The sequence below is a fragment of the Lynx rufus genome, unplaced genomic scaffold (genome assembly GCF_022079265.1).
Source record: "Lynx rufus isolate CCGP_SWC_20201006 ecotype Redwood Valley unplaced genomic scaffold, mLynRuf1.p SCAF_9, whole genome shotgun sequence".
Lineage (NCBI taxonomy): Eukaryota > Metazoa > Chordata > Mammalia > Carnivora > Felidae > Lynx > Lynx rufus.
In genome coordinates this window covers 89,191,447-89,215,117 of record NW_025814897.1, presented here as the reverse complement: position 1 = coordinate 89,215,117, position 23,671 = coordinate 89,191,447, and the positions used below count along the sequence as shown (strand labels likewise).

Sequence of the window (23,671 nt, the reverse complement as noted above, 5' to 3'; positions counted from 1 at the left end):
CTGCTCTTCTCCCTCTTCCCCACACATTTCCAACACTACACTGGAATCTTTAAAAAAAAAAAAAAAAAAAAAGCAAAGCAACAACAAAGCAAAAAGAAGACAAACAGCAATAACAAAAGGGACAATGGTTTCATAAAGTGGCTGTAGTCACCCATTACGAAGATTAAGGTAATCTGATCATCACCATGTCTTTGATTTGAGAAGGCAGAAATAGGCGACCTGTAATCTCTTGTATAATTGTACGGAGAAATCAGATTGCTTTGTTTCTTGGTTAGAATACCTGAAAATAGCATTCGCTGAAACGCCAATATGAGCAGCCCCAATGCCACCACCATCATCATCTCCACCATCACCACCGCCACCACTACCACAAGTGCAAATGTTTTAGTTCTTAATATTAAGCATAAAGACTGAGAAAAATGTATGGGAAGAAATAAGCTGTATCTGAGTGGTTTGGAAGAAAACCAAGGATGACAGATCACTTACTAATCATTTAATCCATGGAGAACCATGAAAACTCTGTTTGACCACGGAATTCAGAAGGACTCAGCGTATGTGAATATCCATTTTGCAGAAAGAGTTTTATTTACTCATAAATAGGCCATTTAGCCCTTCTATGATACCATTGCCGTTAAAACTGCCATGTTAAATTTAAATGCATTCAATTGCCCAACAGGCCTTGTTTTGCCGGGAGAAACCAGGCAGCGCTCTGAGATTCATTTCTCTGGAAGAAAACCGACAGTGCTGCTTGGATTGTTTTCATAACTGAGCGCAGAACCATGGTGAAAAAAAGAACCGAAGGGTGTAAGGAGCTTTGTCATACCAATATCCCCAAAGTCAGTATTTTTAAAAACTGTTGTGTTTTTTGTTTTTCCAGAACCTCTATGGTGAGCAGCCCAGAGGAAAGAATCCAAGCAGGTGGTATTCTGAGTCTTCTGTCCCCGTATCAGTCAGAGCCTCACAGATACCATCTGTTTCCTATATTGGGTTCTCATAAGATTTATTCTTTTTGAGGGGAAGGAGAGAAAGATCTTGCTATAAATAAATAAATTTATATATTTATTTGTGTGTGTATATGTATATATATATATACATATGTATATATATGTTTTTTCCATCACAGATATTTAGTATAATTCAATGGTTGAGTGGGAAGGGCACAAGGAGGAACAATTCCAGTTCTCGTCTGTTAACCAGAGGTGGTATTTCTAGTTCTCTTTTCTTCAGTGTAAGTTTCTTAATGCAAATGGGGGAACAAAGCGAGGGAGAAGCAGGGGAGACTGTTATTTGAGAAAAGAAGTCTCACGCTCCTTTCGGGTCTGGGTCCAACTTAATTGAATAAGTCATCTTTAGTCCTCTCTTTGCCATTACAACAAGAGAAATCGTGCCTATTCATAATTAGTAGATTAACTCATGAAGTTTGAGGTGTGAATCATAAGTAGGTTTGGCTACAAGCCCGTCACTGAAAGCAAAATTTGCCAATCCATCACCAGTAAAGATAATAATTTCAGAGCAAAGACATTAGCATATGGACATTATTCACATGTTGGGTAAACCCTTACTAAACAGGTAGCATATCTTAGTTGAATCAAATGAAATTGCTAATAGTTAACGACTTGGACCTATAGCAACATTGATTTTGTATGGTTCAAATTAGTATATCACGAGATTAGGAGCAAAGAAAGAAATTCTACCATAACAACCAAGTCACAAAAATAAATGGAGGTTACTCTGACAAATAAAAGCATTATTTATCTAACCTAAATCTGACTTTATTTGCATTAGAATCATGACCTGTAATAAAAGCCATTCCCATGTCACAAATCAGCCTAATCACAGCCTACACAGAAAATGTCCCCCGCAGTATTCAAGCACGCGTTGTTTCTCTCTGTAGAAAAATCAAACCAGATAACAAATGGCCAAGTTACCTGAAAAGAAACGATCAACGTTAGAGTCGGAATCTCCAGCAATATTAACTTCAGTAACTTCAGGGACCCCCGTCTTAGCAGGGGTCACTGGGATGAGGGTCCTGGGTTCCTTTGTGGCTGGGGACCGAGAAGTATAACCTTCCACTGAAGTAGCTGAGTCTTCAGGAAAATGTCCACTTCTTCTTCCACCTTTGCCATCAGTCCTATCTGTGTGGAGGCGGAATCAATGGTAAACCCACATTTGTGAGGCCGCCACCCAGCAGATGCCTGTCTTCAGAATGGTCAGATGCTACAAAAGCTTTCCATTCGTTATTCACGAGTACGGAGCAAAAGACCGTGTGCTTCCTTATACTATCGAAGGGAAGCAATATTTTGCAATTGGCATCACCTGGACATCGATGGAAGAGATTTTGGTGATCCCCATACCTAGAAGGGGCATTTGTTGCAACACCTGCCCGGATGATCGAAGTTAGGTTTATGCCACTACAACTAACTGTGGCCCTTCAAGTCAATTCAGGGACTAGATAATCTTGAGCTCTTACTCAATTAGACCCACCACGGGTGAAGTGGAAAAAACACATCACTGAACTGAAAAGTAAAATCATGCTGCCCGCAAATGGAGTAGCAAATGCAAGGTTTCAAAGACCCGATGCTTTGATTATTCTTTCCTTTGCCATAAGGGCACTGCTCCTCAGTCGCCAGCACCATGGATTTATGTCCAGATGATGAACGGCAAAATAATGTCATCAAGGAAAGGGAAATAGAAAGTGACAGCATTCAGACCTTCACACCGATTGCAAACCATATATAAGCAATATGTTATTTTAAGACCACGCCACTAATTCCACAGCTTAAGAAGCCTGACCTTTAAGACTAAGAAAGAAATACGGTTTGCACTCAATGTACAGACAGTAGCTTCTAAGAGGTCTACAAAGCAGAAAAATCAAAGAGCCATCACCAGCCACACCTTCTGATCAGAAGTGACAGCATAGCAGCAGTCAACTGATGTGCCTCCACCAAAGACACTGCAAAGACATCCATAATTTATCGATTTTTATCAAGAGCTGGAGCCAACTGGGCTTTACCATCCTTGCTGCTAGATGTTGGAGTAGAAGTCACTGGATGGTCTTTATCTTCTTCCCAGTCTCCATGTGATGTAGAGAAGCTCTGAGTAGGACTCTGCTCTGTTTCAAGGAGGGATGAATCCAGCATTAATTTGGAGCCGTGAAACACATCCTCTGTTATCTGCTGACAGGAGGGGTCTAACTATCGCAGTGTCCGATGGGTAGGTGCATAGGAATACTGTAGTTTGTGCACACCACGCTCTTCTGATTGACAGGAATGTGTAACGGAATTCTGTTTTGTCCCTTAACTGGCTCCTAAGAACTTCTTTTTCAGTGTCATCAACAAAGGCCAAGTGACAAGGTGAAGCCTGAACCAAGACTTTGTCCACCCTGGAACATCCTGGCCCAAGTCACTCGGGAAAACCAGAGAACATAGAGACAGGGGAAAAGGAATGGTTGAATTCCAGTGCTCTTATAAATGATCAAGAGTACCTAGCTGCGGGTCAAGAAGCACAACTGTAGGGAGATAAATACGACAGCAGCAGGTAGTCTACCCCTAATGACAAAAAAAAGGAAGAAGTTCTAGAATCTAGAATAACCTGCTCGAGGAACTCGGATCAAATTTACACAAAGAAATACTTCAGTACCTTCTCAAGAATATTAAATTAAAGTTACCATTTTTCATCTATTATTAGGTTTTTGATCTCGCCCGTGAATGAGGATTCTCATCACTGCACTAAAATGCCAGGAAACGCTTGCCTGGGCAAACACAGGACCTTCACTGACATATATCAATTTGAGGTTGAACCATTGCCCATATCTGAAATCACTTGGGACTGTTTTGAGTTGATTTCTTTTGGGTCCTTCTAGGAAAGGTACTGACCTCTGAGTTACAGGTGCAGGCATTCCATAAACCACATCCATGAGCCACGTCCACCACCAAGCATACATCACAACCAGGAGGAAGACATTCACCCAAATCCCAACCCCAGTATCGGAATACAAGACATCGGGGCCATAAAGTGGAAATACAAGACCCTCCGTTGGAGGGGCCCATTCTTAGGCTTATCTCCATCTCCTCTGATACGTAACACTGTGCTACATACGTTCTTGGTGATCAGCACACGCTTGCTGATGTTTTCCTTTGCCTAAAAGGACTCTGTCCATTATGTGTAGCAAGCAGTGAAATGAGTTTCTTAATTCTGGATTTCTTTCATATTCTGTGAAGAAATTGCGAATGATTTCAGGCTGATCTCTAAGATAGCCTTGTCCATATAGTGGAAATTAAGGCTCCTGAGGAGTTTAGCATTGCTTCTACCGGATGTTTAGCAGTAGGAAGAGGTCCTGGCAAACATTCTTCTTCTGTTCCCAGGCCCTGTCACCTTTGTTAATTGTCAACAACATGCCTTGCCCCTCTTCTGTGGGCTGTGGTGATTTCCCTACTCTCTCTGATTAGCCAGGCCCCAATGATCTTTTTGCAGCTATGAAAGCAACCCTACCCCTCTCCTGCCTTGACTGGAGGAAAGATGGGAACCAAAGGACATGGTTGAAACATAGAGAAACCACCGTCCTAGCCGTGGTCTTGGGTGTCACTGGCATAACTATTTAGAGAAAGAAAATCAACTTGAGCGGAATCCCCCAACCTTTTTATTTTCCTTAAGATAAGGCCGTTGAGTAGGGAAATCACCAAGAATGAAGGAAAAATCAGATTTAAAGAACCCGCCAGGAAAATATCGGCAATGGAGACCCTTTTATCCTCTGGGCTGAGCCAAGCCACATAGCACTAACTGCATCATTGTATCACCAAGCTCTGTATCCAGGCCAGTGTGGGCCAGAGCTGAAGCAGGATCACAGGCCAATAAAGGGGCTGTTATGTCCTTACGAGTCGTCACGGAAAGAGGTCCTGTCCTGTCCAACTCTTCCACCGAATGTGTATTTGGATCTGCAGAAGGTTGAAGTGTTGTACTATGGCTGGAGTCCGTATCTGAGGGAATTAAATCGGTGTTATTGCCTGATTTACTAACCCACCTCCTGAGGGTGGTTTAGGGTCTACAGACAAACTATTTTTATATTCAAACCTGGACAAGAAGGAAAAACCGTTCATACTGATTGATGCCTGCAGAACTGGGACAAACGATTGCTTCTTCAAAAGAGAATCGTAAGAAGCAGGTGGCTTTCACTTAAAGACTGAGTGTATGAAAGGTACAATTTTTGTTTACTTTTGCTGGGTCTGGCAGGGCTCTAAATGAGAACACGATGGGCCTCCCAAGCCTCGCAAAAAGGCAGAAACATAGCCCACGTGTGACTTGTCTCGTTCCCTACACATTGTCTTCCTTATAGATCCACGTGATCTGGATCGTAGAGAAAAGACAAAACGCACTGGTTCGGACACCATTTTATCATATCTCCCTCACTTGGGACGAAAGCTGGTTGTTGTTGTTTTGTTTGTTTCTTACAGCCCTCTTCCCTCTTTTGGCCCTCTTTTGCGCCACAAAGTGAATGGGCATATAACGCATAAAATTATCATCCAATACTACCTCCATGAAGGCCACAGGAGGTATTCAGGGGCAAGAAAAAAGAAGCACATGTCAGTGAATCATTCTCCCCGTAAACACAAGTACGAGGTGTCCTTGGCACTTAACGTGTACAACGCTGAGTGGTACAGAAATGTCACCGACATATTGATATATCCCATTTCTAGTAATCATCGCAAATCAAAGTGCTGCTGAAATGGTAAGTCCTAAGTGAAAGAGTCACCAATCGACCCACAAGCACCATCACTGTTGCTGGCTCTCCGGCTCAAAGTACCCCCACACCGCTGCATCTGGAGAGATTTGACCAGGTCCAGATGACTCCAGTGGGAAACACTGGAATACTGGGCCTTCACATTCACCCTGCGGCCTTTACTACAAGAAAAGAGAATCAAGATCTTTGTAGGACAAGACGTGGCTAACTGTACTATCCCAGGTCTCCAAAAAGAGGAAAGGCGAGCTAACCCAAATTGAAATCCCAAATGGATATTTTCCCAGAAAGAGTCCTGTCTGTTGAAAGTCTCTAGACACACTTGTTCATCGTCTTCCCCCTCTCTAAGTAGCATCGTTCAAGATGTAGCGCACCGTTCTATGGTTGAAGCCAGTTGTATTGCCCTTTGCATGTCTAACTCAATGGACTTTCTTTCTATTCATCAGTGGATAATTGATTCTGAAGCTGCTTTACTGGCTTGGTTCCCACCGTGGATAGACCAGAGCCTCCAGCTGCCACGTGCATAAATATGTGTGCTGGGTTTGCATGTAACCTTGACCAACTCAACCCAACGGCCACAACCTAGCCATTCAAACTCATCTTCCTTTATGACAAATGGACCCAGTAACTCTGAGAAACTCATTCCTTGGTTTTCCTTTCTTTATGTTTCTCCTTACATGAGTATCCTTCCTAAAAAACAAAACAAAACAATACAAAACAAAGCAAAACAAAACAACTTTCCCAGACTTCCTTTCTCTGCCTATCCATGTTTTTCCATCTTTGAAAAACTAAGTCTGATCTACCTTTCTCTGACACTCTCTAGAGGGTCCTCTGGATTTTTGTGTTTATTGTTGGCAACATTCATTTGGCATCTATTTGCTTATTGTCTAGTATTGTTAGATATATTTTGGTGACAAGTGTTTTCCTTCCCTAGCTAAATTTTAAGTTCTTTAAGAGCACGGACCCAGGCATCACTGGGTGTCTATATTGCATTGCACATCAGCAGAAATGTAATACAATTATAGTTTAAGGGATATCTGATCATTAATATTTGGGTACAGTATAGGATGTTTTAAAGAAATGAAGCCACGGAGACTGTGGAATTCATTTTAGAGATAATTTTGTTCAACTCAATATCAAGAGACATCATCGTTGTGTTCTTAGTCCCTATTTCAATAGTTTGTGTTATGTATGCCTTTGGAAGTTTGGATCCAGATAATATATTCCATGCTATGACCAAAAATTCACATTCCTTTATTGAGTCTTCCTGTCTATCTCTCTTTTCGGAATGTTACATCCCTGGGATCAAGGTACCTTACTGAATAATTTTTAAAAAAATTGAGTAGCTCAACTCATGGTAACGGTAAGGAACATGGAATCTTCAGCTTAGTAATGACTGAGAAAAAAGGGATACCACCTGCAGCCAAGTCCTGCAGATTCTCTCAGGAAAGCTGTCATCTGTTCTGATAAAGAAAGAATTCTTTTTAAATATAAAAATTGGTCAAATAAAATCATAGTCTTCCATTCTTGCAGAACTGCAATTCGTATCTTTTTTACTCTCTCTCTCTCTCTCTCTCTCTCTCTCTCTCATTTCTGTTTTTAACCACTTATAGGTAAATAAAAAATGGTATTTTTTTATTTACCTACAGGATTCCATCCTGTCTAAAAGTTGCCTACTTATTAAATTTGTAAACATTTATTGAGAGCCAAGAGTGGTCTAAAGCCTAAGTCACTGGGTACCGTATTTCTCTCTAAATGTGGCAAGAATGAATAAGAAAGTTTTCTGAACTTTTTAGTTACTTTTTTGAAATGAGTACTCACCAATTTTTGACCTCTAAGATTTCTCTACCAAAGACAAGTTACATCTTTGGGTCTACAAGGAAAATAGTCACTGAATTCAATCACTTCACTCTTTTTAGAACACTGCACTTAAAAGGAAATGGAAAACAAATGTTGAGACTGCTCCTTCTTCAGAGAAAATAACCTCCACTCTCACCCTCTTAGGATCTTTGACCCCCTCTGTCTGAATTCTTTAGTCTCAGCCCAGGAATTCCCATTCAGATGAATGTGCATATCACTCCCACATAGAAACCTAACTTTTGAAGCAACTTCAAGTTCCTTAGGAAGTAGACTGTTTTAAAATCAAGGGCACATTTCTAGTTAAATAGCCATTTGGTGGCTTTCAAAAACATAATATATATATAAAAAAGCTCAGAGGCTATTACCCATCCATCTTTCTGTTTGATGACCTCGTCCCATTGGATGTGAGATTGGGTCGAAGAAGTAAGTCCAGGAGCTGTCCTCTTGACTCTGCGTTGTCATTCTTTGGTCTGGATGGCTGTCATGGGCCGGGGCTGTTGTGACCATGTAGTTCAAGCAATTGTCAAAGTGTTAGTTGACATTGGGCCAGGGATACACTGATAATTTTAAAAAGACTTTAGTCTCTAGACAAGACAATGAACTCATCTTCCTGGCATAGAGGGCAAAGAAGTTGTGTAAGCACAGAATGTTTTGGCAGGTATGGGTTTGTTCATGTTCATGTACTCAGCAGTCAGCAGGTGAACTAGAGGGCGCAAAGTCATTAATGACTCCTGCAGGGAATACAGGATGACTTACAGACGTCAAGCAAAGACGAAGAAGTAGTTCTTGAACCACATGCCCTGTTGCCCCCATCCCCTAAAGGAGGAAGTCTAAGCACATGATATCATTCCAAGACAACCGCATCCCGGTGAAAAGCACATTAGGCTGGTTGGGATTTAGAGAAGGAATCAGGTAACAGCCACCCACAAGATAAACATGAACGTCAATGCCATTCATCTCAAAAGCATGAATGGAACCCGTTAGAAGCGTTACCTTCTAACAATGGGATCCACAGCACAAGCGACACAGAAGAATTCAGCACATGCCACTGCTTCATTCTGAGCCAGTGGAGATATATGGGTAGAGAAGAGTACAACAGTGGCCCCTTAGCAACAACCACATGCCATAGCCAGTCACTGAATCCACGGCTCAGCCAGGTAGGCACTCAGAGGCTTTCACACACTGGCATGCCATGTTTCTGCCACACCAAGAATCGTGCATAGGCGCCTGCGGAGTCAAGTTATCTGGCATCACTTAGAGATGACGACACGACTCGAGCCCGATCTCCACGATCCCACAATTCTGGACTAGAGAAGGTGCGTTTTTGGTAAAGCTCAGAAAAAAGCACTGCAAATTCAAAGAGAAAGTTCCAGATAGACATGACAAAAGTGCTAAATGACATCAGACAGGTATTTTCCTCAAACCATCTGGCTCCATTTCTTCCAACACTGGGGTTCGGACCAAGGGCTTTCTGACATGCCCAGTGTTTCAAAAAGCCACGTTGTAGATTCCTTTACAAAAGGGAGCATTTGATAAGATCAGAGTCTCTGCTCCAATCTCACTTGGGGATGCCCCAAACTGGATCTGAAAGTGATATACAAAAAGGGCATATTCTCTATGTCTCCTTTGTACGCTATATCCACTCCTTCGGTGATTTGTTATGAGCATCTAAGGATTGGCTCTGTGTTGACCACATCATAACTTATTAAAGAATCTTAACATCTTGTGACAATCCCTTCAATGTCTTTCTGTTCCGTGTCCTCAGCGCTCAGCATTTAACCCACAAGGAAACTTCCACCCAAGTTTGCTTATTAAACAACCCATTACCAACTGTCCCTGTTGTTGAATGAGAGTCTTCTTTTGGATGATTGGGGATATGCCCCATGCCATCCGCTCTCAACCCACTGCTCTTTCTGGGTAGTTGTTTCTTCCATTGTACGACTAGGGATTTCCTGAGCTGTGAGAAGATGTCAGTTGTGAGCCTTTATTGTTCAGTTTCCTTACCAACACACAGCTTTCTACTTTCAGGCCACATACACATGGGAGAAAAGATAGAAAAGGGAAGCAGCAAGGAGTGAGAGCGCTCATATTCTGAAAGGGGTATTGAATCAATGAGCACTGGGTGTTGTATGGAAGCCAATTTGACGGTAAGTTATATTTTAAAAAAAGCAATCAACGGTGCAATCCTTCCATTTTTCCGATAGGAAAACTAAGACCCAAAGTAGTCTTGCTCAAAATCCTGTAGCCAGATTTGCACCAGCTCAGGACTAGACCACAGTCCATGAATTCCCAGGATGATTCTTAATTTACTGTTGTCCACAGCGTCACATATCCTTGGAGAGAACTGTGTGTTCAAAGAATTAACCTCTTTGCTGCAGTGATTTTGGAGGGAGGAATATATTATATACCAGCTGATGACAAGATCAGCCTAGGGGGAGGACTTCTCAAATGGTGGTCACATAACTCACGATCACATGCCCTGGAAATGCACCAGGAGCGGATTTGCCAGCACAAAAGATGCTGACAATGACCGGGTGCTGCTGCACCGGCACGTTACGACGTTATGTCTACGTGGCATCTAAGATTTGCCAAAATCGCTTTTTACCAAAAGTAAGTCAATGAAAGAAAACTGTTCTAGCCAGTGTTTGGCATTATATAAACAATGTGTGACAGGGTAAAAATGCCAACCTCTCAGTGTTGTAATTGTTCAGTTTTAAAAAGAATAAAATGAATGGAATAAAACGTATCAGGGTGCCAAAGCCACTGTCATTTTCATGTATGGCAACGAATAGCAAATGTTTCATTCCTCAAGAAAATGAGAGTCTATAGACTCGCCAAGCCAAAGTATATTTGGCAACCGGCAAGACTGGTTGTATTTCATAATTTTAGAAAATGATATGTATGATTTGATAATAAGAAAAACCTTTAAAAAACTAAAACTTGTGTCCTCATTTTACCTTTGCGTTGGCCAAAACATTCCTGGGGTTAACTCGTTATCCAGAGGGAGGAAAAAAGACGCCCCAAGTCTTCGGTTTTACCTCCCACTGACTAAATCACTGCCTCCTGACAAATAATGAAGTTAGGAAAACCATGGAGCGTAATTACAAAAAATGGGAACATCAACCCAAACACAAACCGCCCATTCAAAATGTTTTAGAAAAGAAAGAAAAAGCAAAATGTACGCCTGTGTGCACACATACGGACACGCACGCATGCACATGCGCTCACAAACACACACACACACACACACTACTCTAGCACTGTCTTTATAAACATAATGATCCTTTAAATACCCAGTAACCCCTGCTGTTTTCAACATATGGATTTGCAAAGTATAGGATTTCCATCATAAAATACGAAGGTTGACTCTCTTCTAGAAGTTGTAATGTTCTTTGATAAAGCCCCGAGGTCACCAACCAGAATCTCTTTGTGTTTTGCAAGTACTGATAAGAGAATTGCTAGCATGGTTACTGCTTTCCCTTTCCCTCTGTTAGGTTCTGTTCCATCTGGTTTTTCAACTACAGTCATGATGTCCCCTCTTCCCTTGGCCCCCCATCACCACCTTTCGACAATGGTCTCATTAATTCCAAACCTCTTAAGTAGCTTTCTGCTTTTTAAGTACAAACTGCCTTCAATTCTAAGATATACTCTTCACTTCCAAAAGGGGATTGGAATGGAATCCCATTCTGAAGAGACGTCTGCTTCTCATTTCCTTCTTCTATCAGAAGACTCTTGTTAACTCGGCTCGTAATCCTCACACGAAAATAAAATCCGCTGGGAAAAGTAATGAGAGGCAGGCCTGTTGGGCATATTCAGTACAATGGCCAGGACGTAAAACCTATGTCCTAGTGGGTGTCTGAAATGTTTCTTGTGTTGTCTGAAGACATCCCTCAAACTATAGCTTTGCCCTTTGGGTTCTAAGCGGCTGTTTCTTACATTTTTGTGTTCGGAGTATCCAAGGCTAAGAGAATGACACTTGAACCGCAGTTTTCAAGATGCTACAAGCTGTTATCCTGAATTAAAGCTTCTTTTGTTCCAAACATGATAGGCATGGCTCCAAGACAGAGAGACAAAAGAAGAGGATATACTTCTTACTTTTTTTTGTCTTATCCTCCCAGACCAGTAGTGGTACTTGAGATTGTTTTGGAAAACCTGAGGTGTTTGCACATAAATAGAAGTAACAGCGTCAAAGCTTCCCCCCAAGATACTCTGGGCTTAAAAACAGAAAAAGAGCAGTCACAGACATTCAAATACAGTCTGTATGAGCTACTGACCTTCCCTCCAAGGGTACAAGGGATGCCTTTCTACAGTGGAGTGAGGAACAAAATGTAAAAAAAAAAAAAAGAAAGAAAGAAACCAGATTCATCAAAGATCTTCACAGATGATAAGGATTCCAAAGACCGATGCACTTGTCAAGCTTTCTTTACAGACCCCTCTGCTCAGCACGGAAAGATACACTGTTCATCACACATTTCCATTAACACACACAAATCACCAAACGGAACCTTTAGGAATCTCTAACACACACACACACACACACACACACACAAACACACACACACACCACACACACACACACACACACACACACACACACAAAACCTATCTCAGGTACGTTACGCACATTTCAAAACCATTTTTAACTTTTTCAACATTTTGGCCTTTCGGGCAACCTGACAAGTCAGCATTTTTCTTCCAGTTTCTAAAACTTGTGTATAGATTTGACGGCTTTTCATGCTCTGTGGCTGAAAGAAATTACTGCATGGAAACAGAAGATGTGGCTAATGTCTAACAAAAGAGTCTTCCCTATTCTGCGAAATGACTTCGCAAACTCATCTAAATCAGGACTGCTGACCACCATCCTCCTTACTTGGGCTCGTAGAATGCTGGGTCTCCTCTTCATCATGACGCTCATGGTGAATGAGAGGAGAGTGTGGTTCGTGGGTCCAGCTTTCTCCATTAGCAATCGTGCTGCTTCTGTCCACATCTGCCGTGACGATGGTTACATACACTGTGACTTTTTATCAAGCAACCTTTGATGTTCTGTTCTTCCATTAAAATGCATGCTATCTAATAGCGCCCTGCCTCAACAGTATCTCTGAGCATCTATGCTCAATACCGTCGAGCGGCTCCACCAATCTCTCCCAAGAGAAAATCGATGGGCATGAAATTTCTTAATGATTACCTGTTATTCTACTCTAACCACTTTGTCAAGGGCAGCGTCATAAACCATTTTAATGGGTTCATTTGCATAATAAAGCATCTCGAGCCCAGATGGTATGATTGGTAAGTGGCTCCTAGGTCGAACTGAGTATCCTCGCCAAAGTTAAGAATTTGTGATGAGATATTAACTACATTTCCCACTGTGTCCTGATGATTGACCTTGCAGCATCACGGACTTTGAGGGAAAAAAAAGTCCTTAATTAAGTATGCATAACCCATTACCAGTCATCCTCGCAGTTGTCTGAAGTAACACTCCTGGATTCGATTCGCCTGGGCTCCATTGGGTCCGATCCTGGTTCTGTTTTGGGTGGTTAAAAAGCCGTGGTGTGGTTGAAACTGTGATAATGATGATTGAAGTAATTAGGAAAATGTTATTTCTCGAGCCTCCACCACTTGTTCTGTACACGTCTCCCTTCTTTAGTCTATGCAGTGAATCATCTATAGCAGGTTGCATAGATGGTTGAGTGGAAACGGAGGGAAAGCAGACAGTCACTTCAGCTTGATTCAGCCACCCTGTTAAGCAGCTCAGTGTCCTCTGCATTCTGTCATAGAATACGCTCGGGTCAGAACATGAGATTTTCCGGAGAAAGCAGCCAAAGAAGCTGCAGCAGAAAAAAGAACAGTTTTGCAAACACCAGCCCTCCACCGAGGAGACCCAAAAACGTCAGAGCTTTGCCCATCCATGCAGTCCGTAACAGCCCTGTGCACTTGAAAGCCCAAGGAATTGGTATCACTGGCAAGTGCATTACATGTAGAGCCTCAGGCTGAAGAGGGAGATACCTGAAAATTATACCACGATGATCACTTTATTTCAGTAGTAGTTCTGGTGGGGAAAGGAACACCGTAAGCAGCCACGGATTTCCCACAGACGATTCTAAGAAAGAACGTCTCCCTGTAGCAAGCATAGGATTTAGCTACCCATTTCTGAATAGTTACAAACACCTACGGTATTCTCATCACAGGCAAAGCATTTCATGAGCAAGCCATTCCCAGCCAATGAAGGAAAACCGAGATTCGCACATTCAGTACAAAAGCACCGTAGGTAACCAACCACCATCACAGCAGCTCCCCGGAAAAAGAAAAAAAAAGGCAAACTTCCACCAGCAGCCTCATACTGTCACCCAAGACGACAGAGCTGGGACAGGGGACGGCACCTGACAGAAGGATCATGACAAAATTGGGATCGCTTGCTTTTGTGAAAATACGACATGCAAATCCACCCTAACTCCTTCAAACTTAACTTCGATACTCCACTGATACAAAATTCTTTTCAGAACTGTAATGCTATCAGCCCTTACTTTGCAAGTTAAGCACGTCAGGTTTCGAATCATTATCCACATTCCCAAGAAGCATGAAACAAGCGGCAGCTGACACACCCCTACAGTAGAAAGAAGGCAGCCTGCAGAATTGTATGCACAGGTGCCAAGTAGAAAGGGGAACTGAAATTGGAAAATACGCCACAGAGATGAAAAATACCCAGGCAAGTTTTCCCCAGGAGCTTGATCACACAGTTTAGTTTTCTGGTTGATCGGTTTGGGTTACCACCCAAGAAAGCTGAGTTTCTGAAGTATCAAGTCCATTATCTTTACTGACGGCCCCACCTGGAAGATGGGCCCACTTCCTGAACCCAGAATACAGTGTAATAGTAAATAAAGTTCTTGTGGTCTTGGTTATTTGCTTTTCTTTCTGAAGTCATTAAAAAGAGTTGCCTTGTTTTATAGACCAAGCTCTGCAGAGGTGTCTGGGCTAAAGAATACACCACTTACAAGCATCTCGTTCTCTTGAGTATTCTCTATTTCTCTTGAGTATTTGTGGCTTTCAATGCCATACATATACTCAGATGCCTCAGGGCCCAAGCCATTGTTTGGGTCCCTCCCTTTCTGGGTGCTATCCACTTGGGGATAGTACTCTCAGGTTTCAATAGGACAGACAGAACTTCAGTGACCTGGGAGAGTTCATGGCAAAGGTACACCTTCTCTAAGGACAGGTTCAGAATTCTCATCTCTGTTCAGCAATATCTTAGATCATTACAGATATGTCGAGGAAACCCTGTCATCTGGTGGAATATTAGACTGATCGTTGCCTGTTTTTTTCTAAGGATGCTTTTCAGCTCAATTGCCATCTCTGGTCTCAAAAAGTTTTACAACTGTCACAAATGTGGATACTATTATGCAGTGGTTTCACTACTGAAACACAACGGTTTTTAACAGTTGGGCGCCGCTTTGTTAAAGCTCAGCTGACACTTGTCCTTCCCTTCAATGCCTTTCTCTCCTATTGGTGCCCTATTCATTTGTTAAAACCAGATGTGCTCCCTTGATTTCAACCAAGTTTTGATTACCATTCTTGAATGCCGGTTCCCAACGTTTAAGCCTTTCTAGGGCCGTCTAAGTCTTCAATTTAGAATTGAATCAATTCTAATCCTAAATAGATAAACCAAAACAGAAAGAACCCAAGGCATGAGGAATTTTAGAAAAGCTATTTGCCCCATTGCTCTTCCAAATATGTTTGGGCTTCCGTTAGAAGAAATCATTTTTCTTCCTTCATAATCTTATCAAGGTATAACTAAAGTGTGATCAGTCACGGGTTTATGCTCATTTTCCACATTAACTATTTTCCAAGATGGACCCTCTTGGGCACCACTCAGGTTAATCAGTAAGCCTCGCAAAAATGGTTCTACCGTAATTGATTATCCTTACTGGTACTGGAGATAAAATCTTCATCATCATCAATGCCTGATCCAGAATAACTGGGGTGTTTGTCTCTTTCATCTTCGTTTTCTTCAGTTGGTTCCCAGCCTGCTGAGATGATATTTGAATCCGTACCTGTTGTGGTGACTTATGTTAGTGGCTGGACTGGATGCCAAACAACCCATTTGACAGAGGAAGAAAATCAGGCACAGAATGTATAATGGAATTCCCAACATTGTAAGAGCAGAGTGAGACATCTAACGTGTGTATCCCCAAATTCTTGCATCCTGGTCTCTGAAGCTAATACATAGGTTTAAAAACAACCAGCTATGACCTTTACAACTGAATGATCTCTTTAAGGAAGTTAAAAGAATACATATGGACATAATCCCACCAAAGACACAAAAGAAAAAAAGGCCAGTAAACACTCCCCCCTCCCTGCTTTCAGATTGTTAACTTATTAATCAAGCATGTGCCATCAAAACTAGGATGTCAAGAATAGAATGGAAAGGTTTCACACATGCCTCTTTCTTTTGTCCAGCCACCTGCAGAAGAATTTTGGAATCTAAACACTTGTCAATCATTTTTACAGTCCCATAGTTGTATTCACGATTTGTTAATTCATTTTTGACCTTGTAGAGCATCACATCACCCTAGCTCTGAATGCAAAGGAAAGCTGAACTACCATTCCCAACAACACTGCAGCATACATTAAAAAAAAAAAAAAAAAAGTGAATCAATTAACAGAGAAATCATGCCTGGCAATTATTCGTCAACCAAAAGGGTTGACTAAAATGGACTGGAGCCAAGATTTTGAGAAATTCTCATGTTTTCCCTTTGGGATGCATCACAGGAAAGAAGATGGAAATCAAACCCTCTGCCTCCTCTTACTGGTTGCTGTAGAAGATGTCTCTTTACTGGAAAAGGGCTTCGTATATTTTGAATGAGATTCATGCTATCTTTTGGAGCGAACATTTGTGTTTTCTTACAATCAGTGTCTACCCCAAGAATAGTTCCACTGATGGATATTTTCTATATTTTTCTAGTTCTAGCTACACTATTTTATTTTCCCATGGAAAGCCAAGAAGTTTTAATGACTTTTGTCATTTTAGAATGTCTTTCAGGGCCAACGTTCAGTTCTGTCATCAAGAGAGACCTGATCCCCTTTCACCGTGCTCTTATTAGCCTCCTCCGGGGCTGTATTAATTCTATAGAGTAGAAAGAAGAAATCTGCTTATGAATGCTATCAAATCAAACACGGATCTCAGAGCTCATGATCCTTCAAAAGTCATCCAAAACATCTGTGAAGCCAGAATGGACTTTAGACTTAGCATCCCCGAGGTCAATGAACTATCAAGAGATAGTTACGAAATGAGATCTGTCTCAGAGAAAGAGATCTGTCTTTCAAGAACTGTCAAGAGATCTTATGAAATGAGATAATAACAACTCATTACCAGCCATTATCGTTGTTGTGTGAAGATGATTCTCGGACTCTGATGGCTGAAACCACCATGAAAGCCAATCCTGGGCTTCTCGCCTCTTGGTTGCTGTTTTGGAAGTTGTGCCACTAGAACTCATCAAAGCTGTTGTAACCATAATCGAATTGATGGTTGAAAGGTTAATTATCAGTTCCTAAGAAGTAGCCCCGAATACGCTTTTACTCTTTCACTACTCAAGAGAGTCGTCTATACGTAACATACATGGCGGCAAGAAACAGAAAAAGCACAGGAGTTCCACTTATTTTAGAGGCCCATACTGCAGGTCATAGAATGTCAGAAATGGAAAGACCTTAAATATCATCCGGTTAATGATCCTCATCTTAAAGAGGAAAAAACTGTGCTGGACAGACCTTGCCTTGTGTGGTGTCAGAAAGGCCAAATGAGAGGTCTCAAAAAGAGCGTGACAGCGGTCTTTGAATTTTCAAAAACTATAACATCACAGAGGGGTTAAATTTTTGTCTGTGGTCCCAAAAGGCCAAACGAGGACCTGTGGCAAGAATTGCAGGGGACGACTTTTCTTCCGAATGTTGGATTTAAAAAGGTTACAATCTGAACTATCCAACGATGAACTTCTTCATAAAGTATTGTGTTCCCCACGGTCAGAAAGATCGCTTAGCAGGAAAATTGTGCAGATCAAATGATTAGAAGGGTTGCTTGAGTGAAACTATTGAAGATCCTCTCCAAATCTGAGAGTCTATGATTCCGAAACCAAGCTTTCCAGAGTCTGAGCCCATCATCTTGCACACACTCTATCTTGGCCAACCAATATCATTCTCCATGAATTTAGGGTATGATATTTCTACCAGCAATCCTAGACACGTAACCCCAGCAATCCCCAATGCACAGAAGGAGACCACATGAAGGGGAAAATGCAAAAAGATGCCTTTCCATCTTTTTCCATTTAGTGCCCAGATCTGCTAGCGATTTTGCCCATGGCCACTTTTTACGCCACCATCGTATTTTGCGAAGCAGAACGTGACATTTTGAGTCCACTTGTGAAAGGAAGGTAATCAATCAGGAAAGACAGGCACAAACAAAGTGAACCAATGACCTCACTAACAAAATCAGAAATAAGAGTCCTGGTTTGAAACTTCCCAAGACTGCTATTTCTGCCACCATAATGTCCACCGGAAGAATATTTCATATTCTTCAGATAAAAAGCTGAAAAACGGCTCAGGCAGAGAGGCTGAAACCATCATTAAATCCCCAAATACAAAAGCAAGGTGATTAGATATCTTTTTTTTTTTTCAGCTATTAAGAAAGCCCAGAAATGGCCCAAGATGAAGAACTGACAAGGAAGACCTTTTCCTTCACAATGTTTGTTCTATGAAGATAAACATTGCCAACATTTAAGAACAGCATATGCTTTATTCTGCACACCCCCTCCAGCATTACCTTAACCACTATGACATGTAATCACAACATAACATCAACACTATTTTCCTTACAGAAGTATTTGTCAAGATAAAAAATACGGTTTACTCTATGTGTTATAAGCCAAGCAAGGGTAGAGGACAATTTTTATTGCCCTCCTTCTGCAGAAAGAATGCCCAGTGATTTTGAAATACGGTCATATCATCCATCAGCAAAAGTTAATAAAGGAAGATATGCTTGTAATCTCCCATTGTTATAGACTTGGAATCTCTTCCCACACAAGCTCTCAATTCAGAATACTTTGCAAGGATTTAGACTTAGTCAAACGTCCAGGGAACTGGTCAGAGGCCTAGATTCCAACAGAAAGTGACAGGTTACTTCCTCCACTTTACAGCTGAGGATTTAGATGTGCACCCCAGTGCACAGGGGTGACAGTTTGCACCCATAAATCAGCATTTCCCTCTGTTATCACTGACTGTGATGATTAGATTGGCAGAAGGTAGGAGTGTACACTCTGTAATAGACTTCTTTTCAAGAGGATACGTTCTGAATGAATCTCCTAACTGAAGCTTCTGAAGGAAAAATAATTCTGATTCGATGTGCATGTGGCCAAAAGGAAAACACATAGAAAGAACACATAAGCGTGTCCACTTGTATCCCCAGATTCACAGGCCCTCTGATCTGTACCAGATCCTGTTCTCCCTAAGGAGGAGACGGAACATCGGTGGGAAATTTCTCCAGGATAATGGGTGTCCTTCTCCTCGACCTGGAAAAACTTGGCATTGAGGGCAATGGAGAAACAGAAGACATAACAGTTTACCTGTTGTCGCAGCTGCTGTGTGATCCTGAGTCTTAGGCTGTGAGTTACCCAACCAGGACCACATCCAATTAGTTTGCTCCTGAACTGCTGCGTGGCTGTTTGAGTGCACAGTTGAAGTAACTGGATCAATTATGAAAATACCATTTAGTGAGATCTTTCCACAAAACCTTTACTCCCAGTTCTACATACATAGAAAGTCGGTATCTATTACAGAACGGAGATTACCAAAGAAAGATTAAGGCCTGCTTTTATCTCTCCAGTCTTCTAACGCCTCTTAGAATCTTAGAGCAACATCAGAAATACAAGTTCTTTTTTAAAAAAAAATTTTTTTAACGTTTATTTAGTTTTGAGAGAGAGAGAGAGAGAGAGAGAGAGAGAGACAAGTGCAAGCAGGGGAGGGGCACAGAGAGGGGGAGACACAGAATCCAAAGCAGGCTCCAGGCTCTGAGCTGTCAGCACAGAGCCCGACGCGGGGCTTGGACCCACGAACCGTGAGATCATGAGCTGAGCCGAAGTCGGACGCTTAACCGACTGAGCCACCCAGGAGCCCCCAGAAATGCAAATTCTGCATGGGTATCAATTCAGTGGTACTCATTTCTCAAATGGAACCCTCTGAACACAGGCTCAGAGCAAAACCAAGTAGGAACTTAATAACCGGTGAAGGAAAAGAGATGTTATTTTACTTGATGGGGCGACCCAGCCATGAACTGAAGATCTTCGATGCAGCATTTCATAAAGTTGCTTTCGTTCATTTATTTTTGGAGTGTCTTTAGAGATGCTCGTTTGTAATCTCTTGGGTCTATCACTTTATGCAGGTAGCTTCTGATGACAACTGCCATTTCAAAGTTCCGCCCACACTCATTAACTTCAAGTCAAGCTTTATGCTTGAGCAGGAGAAGCTTTGCAAAGGGTGTGTGTTCAAAATGTTGAAATCAGATGAAGCTTTGTTGAGTGTCCATTTATCACTTCCTGTCATTTTTAGTTCTAATTCAGAATGTGTTTCCAGAAAAGAAACAAGACTGCCCAAGTTAGAGAAATTCTGGACTCTATTCAAATTAGAGAAAGGACGATCAGTAATATTGTGCAACTTGAAATCTCCCATTTGACTCTCAAGTGGGGCTTGAGTCTAGAATGTTTCCCTGCAGGGGCACCTGGGTGGCTCAGTTGGTTGAGCATCTCTTAATTTCGGCTCAGGTCATGATCTCATGGTTTGAGTTGGAGCCCTGCGTCGGGCTCTGTGCAGACAGCTCAGAGCCTGGAGCCTGCTTCAGATGCTGTCTCCCTCTCTCTGCCCCTCCCCAGCTCACACTCTGTCTCTCTTTCAAAAATAAATACACATAAAAAAAGAGAATGTTTCCCTGTAGAAGAAGAACAGCAAAGATCATCAGGATAAACAGCTAAACCACTCGAGATCTTTAAAAGCCATTTCAAGTTATATACCCTTTTGAAAATCTGATATAAGTTATGACTCCTGTCCTCAAAAAAGTGATCCAACAGATACACATTCTCAAAATTTTGTGTATTATTTCAGGTAGCTCTTGGACACCTTATGACCCATTACTGAACCTATGGGAAGTCCATTAATTCCAGGTAAAAAACTTTGACTCTGTATTCAGAAAACGTCAACAACCTGTGCAATATGCTCTGTGCTACAAAAGACACGTTGGCACAGAGTAGAGAGAATAGGAGCCAATTTCACCAGATAAACTGAGCATCCCCCTGAAAAATTCTCAGGCACCTCATTCTGCCCTCAGAAACCTTTTTAAATATGGAGACCTTCTGCCACTTTCACCGTATAGAAGACCAAGAAGAGACCAACGGGAAGCAAACACACAAGAGCAAGATAGAAATAGGAATACTTCTAATTTCCTGAAAGGAGTCAGAAGCATCAGAGTTTCCAATTTTCCCAACCCAAGTAGGCCATGCCAGACCAAAAAAAAAAAACTTTTTTTTTTACATATATATGTATGTATATATTTCTTTGCCACCCAGAAGACAAGGAAATCGAGTGTTCCAAGGTAAGAGGCTGCTTCCTGAGTTGGTTTAGGTTTCTGGATTCCAGAGAATGCCAGACCGCCAATAGAAAAGAGACTGACAACATGCCTCCAGGAAGGCTCTTCCAAAAATCACATTTGTAATAAAAAGCCTGATGGAAATCAAAACCTCTCCAGATGGTTGTTCTGGTTGGCTTTCCCTACAGCCACCCACTAAGGACCCTTAAGGAAGGAATGAGCCAGTCAAGCTAAAGACGTGCTTCTCTGTCCTCAGCCCAACCTCCTCTGGACATCTGACCTCCTGTTCCCATTACAGAGGATTTGCTGTCACTCCCTCCCGCCAAGCTCTACCTTTTTGGTCCAACAGTCAGAAGCTTTGGGAATCTCCTCACTGGCCTCAGATAATGGGGTCTATCCAGGAACTTACCACTGGTAACTTTTTCTAACATGGACTGCTTTCAAGTTTTTACCTGATTGTTTTCTTGGATACCCTTCTTTGCACAGATGGATTTATCTGGAGCTTCCACTGGCCTTTTTGGATGCTGTAGCACTTCAGTGACTCTAACCTGAGAGTCATTCTGTTGGATAAATGAATCTTTCTCTTACTGAACTACTAAGAAAAACTTAGCTAAGTGCTCTGAAAAGAGGGAAGAACACTTCTTTTCTCAACCCAAATCCTATGTGTTCGTTAAGTCTCAAAGCATTCCTTCTCCTTGATTTCTGAACTGTAGCGGGGCTCCAAGGAAGTCAGTCCAGCTCTGGGTTCCGAGTAACTGGAGCAGCATTTGGCACAGAGAAGACCTCAAATATTGCTTAATACTTAGTAAATATTGGTTACTAGCTTACTAATCCTTATCTCCCTTCAGTATCACTTTCTAATGGTATTCACCACTGGATCCCAAGCATTAGCACAGACTTGGTACATAGTAGGTCCTCAAAATATGTTTTCTGACTAACTAACCTGAGCAGGAAATGCGCAATCCTTTAAACAGTGTGCGGGCCGCCCGGGTGGCTCGGTGGATTGAGCATCCGACTTCCGCTCAGGTTGTGATCTCCCGGTTTGTGGGTTTGAGCTCCGCATCAGGCTCCACACTGTCAGTGTAGAGCCTGCTTGGGGTCCTCTCTCTCCTTCTCTCTGCCCCTCCCCTGGTTGTACGCTCCCTCTCTCTCCCTCTCTCTCTCTCTCTCTCTCTCTCAAAAATAAATAAACGGTAAAAAAATAAAAATTTAAAGATGTGCTGTGACTGTCCATAAAATGACCCCGTTGCCTTTCCAAAGCACACGTGAAATACTCACTATTTTGCATAGGCTAATAATGGCTTGAGTGTGAATTTCACCTAGTTCCTAAAAGATATATTTTGTCATGATTTTCTTCTTCGGTGGGAAATAGTACCTTAGAGTAGACTTGATTTGCCTCTTGCTGAGACCACTAATTGTTATGTTCGCCGACGTCTGACAAAAATCGCGTGTCCGGATGATAGGCACCTTCAGCGGGGTTACTTTACCAAGACAGGGCGCTCAAGAAGTAGCAAGCAGCCAATAGCACTGCCTGCTTGGTTTGCCGAAGCCCCTCCCAAGAAGGGTCATCCATGGGATGACAGACGATGAGGAGACACAATCCTCAGAGAGCCAGTAATCTGGGAAAGCACCGGCAGGTTGAAAACGTCCGCTTCCTGAAAGGCTGCAAAGGATATGCAAAGAACAAGCAGACCTCACGCCTATTTGTTCCGCACCCTCAGCCAGCTGCTCACAGGAATTTAAAACACTGTTGAGCAAGTAACCTTACATGAAGTCACCGTGCTCTGAAGGTGGCCCTGGCTTCTGGGGGGACGAGGCACCGAAAAGGGCCCTATCTTGAGCGTTGGCAAAGCAGTGAACTCCTGGCACACTCTTTGGAGACCGGAGTTCCAGCCCTCCAGAGCCATAGACAGGAAGAAAGAAAAATCCACACCATACTGGGAAAGCTGCCCAAGAGGCAGAGACCCTGTTTCAGTTTGAGTAATCCTCCATAGAAGGAACGCGGCCAAACTGAAAACCTGTTTTAAAACAAACCATAGGGAAAAAGCAAAGAAGGAGATGAGAGGGCGATGCAAACACTTTCCAGTGAAAGTGGGCACAAAGGGCAAAAAAAAAAAAAAAAAAAAAAAACCCTCAACGAGATCGAACACAATGTTTACATATTTCCACTCTCGCAGTCCTAACGTGATGAATTACCCACATATCCAAGCAAGTATTAACAGCCTTCCCCTACAGGCTGGGATATACAACTTTTAAGCAGATTTAATTTGATCAGATAACTCCTTCAGATATGCTTCCTTAAACCCAAAACAAAGGGACTGTTTAGTAAATCACGGGTGATGAAGGTGACTGACTCTCACGCCATCAATAAAACAGCATAAATCAAGTTAAAACACAAAAATGTAAGGTTCGGTTGAGAAAAGCGGATGGACTGGTATGCACGCATTACGATCCCAGCTGTA

General features: G+C 42.1%; 1 protein-coding gene across 10 annotated transcripts in view; it reads right to left on the bottom strand.

Annotated features, from left to right (window-relative positions):
* CD44 (CD44 molecule (Indian blood group)) overlaps positions 1-23,671 on the bottom strand; it is an 87,749-nt gene that overhangs the window by 14,367 nt on the left and 49,711 nt on the right. Inside the window, exons 6-14 of one of the 10 annotated variants that reach the window (XM_047070592.1) lie at positions 19,198-19,317; positions 16,959-17,087; positions 15,514-15,639; positions 13,040-13,153; positions 12,465-12,581; positions 7,960-8,088; positions 4,875-4,976; positions 3,014-3,112; positions 1,929-2,135 (exon numbers count right to left, since the gene is read on the bottom strand). The exons of 2 other annotated variants lie outside the window; for them this stretch is intronic. In XM_047070592.1, coding sequence (XP_046926548.1) covers positions 1,929-2,135; positions 3,014-3,112; positions 4,875-4,976; positions 7,960-8,088; positions 12,465-12,581; positions 13,040-13,153; positions 15,514-15,639; positions 16,959-17,087; positions 19,198-19,317 — 1,143 coding nt within the window. The remainder of the gene's footprint in view (positions 1-1,928; positions 2,136-3,013; positions 3,113-4,874; positions 4,977-7,959; positions 8,089-12,464; positions 12,582-13,039; positions 13,154-15,513; positions 15,640-16,958; positions 17,088-19,197; positions 19,318-23,671) is intronic. 7 more of the 10 variants (XM_047070593.1, XM_047070594.1, XM_047070595.1 and 4 more) reach the window with 7 other exon arrangements.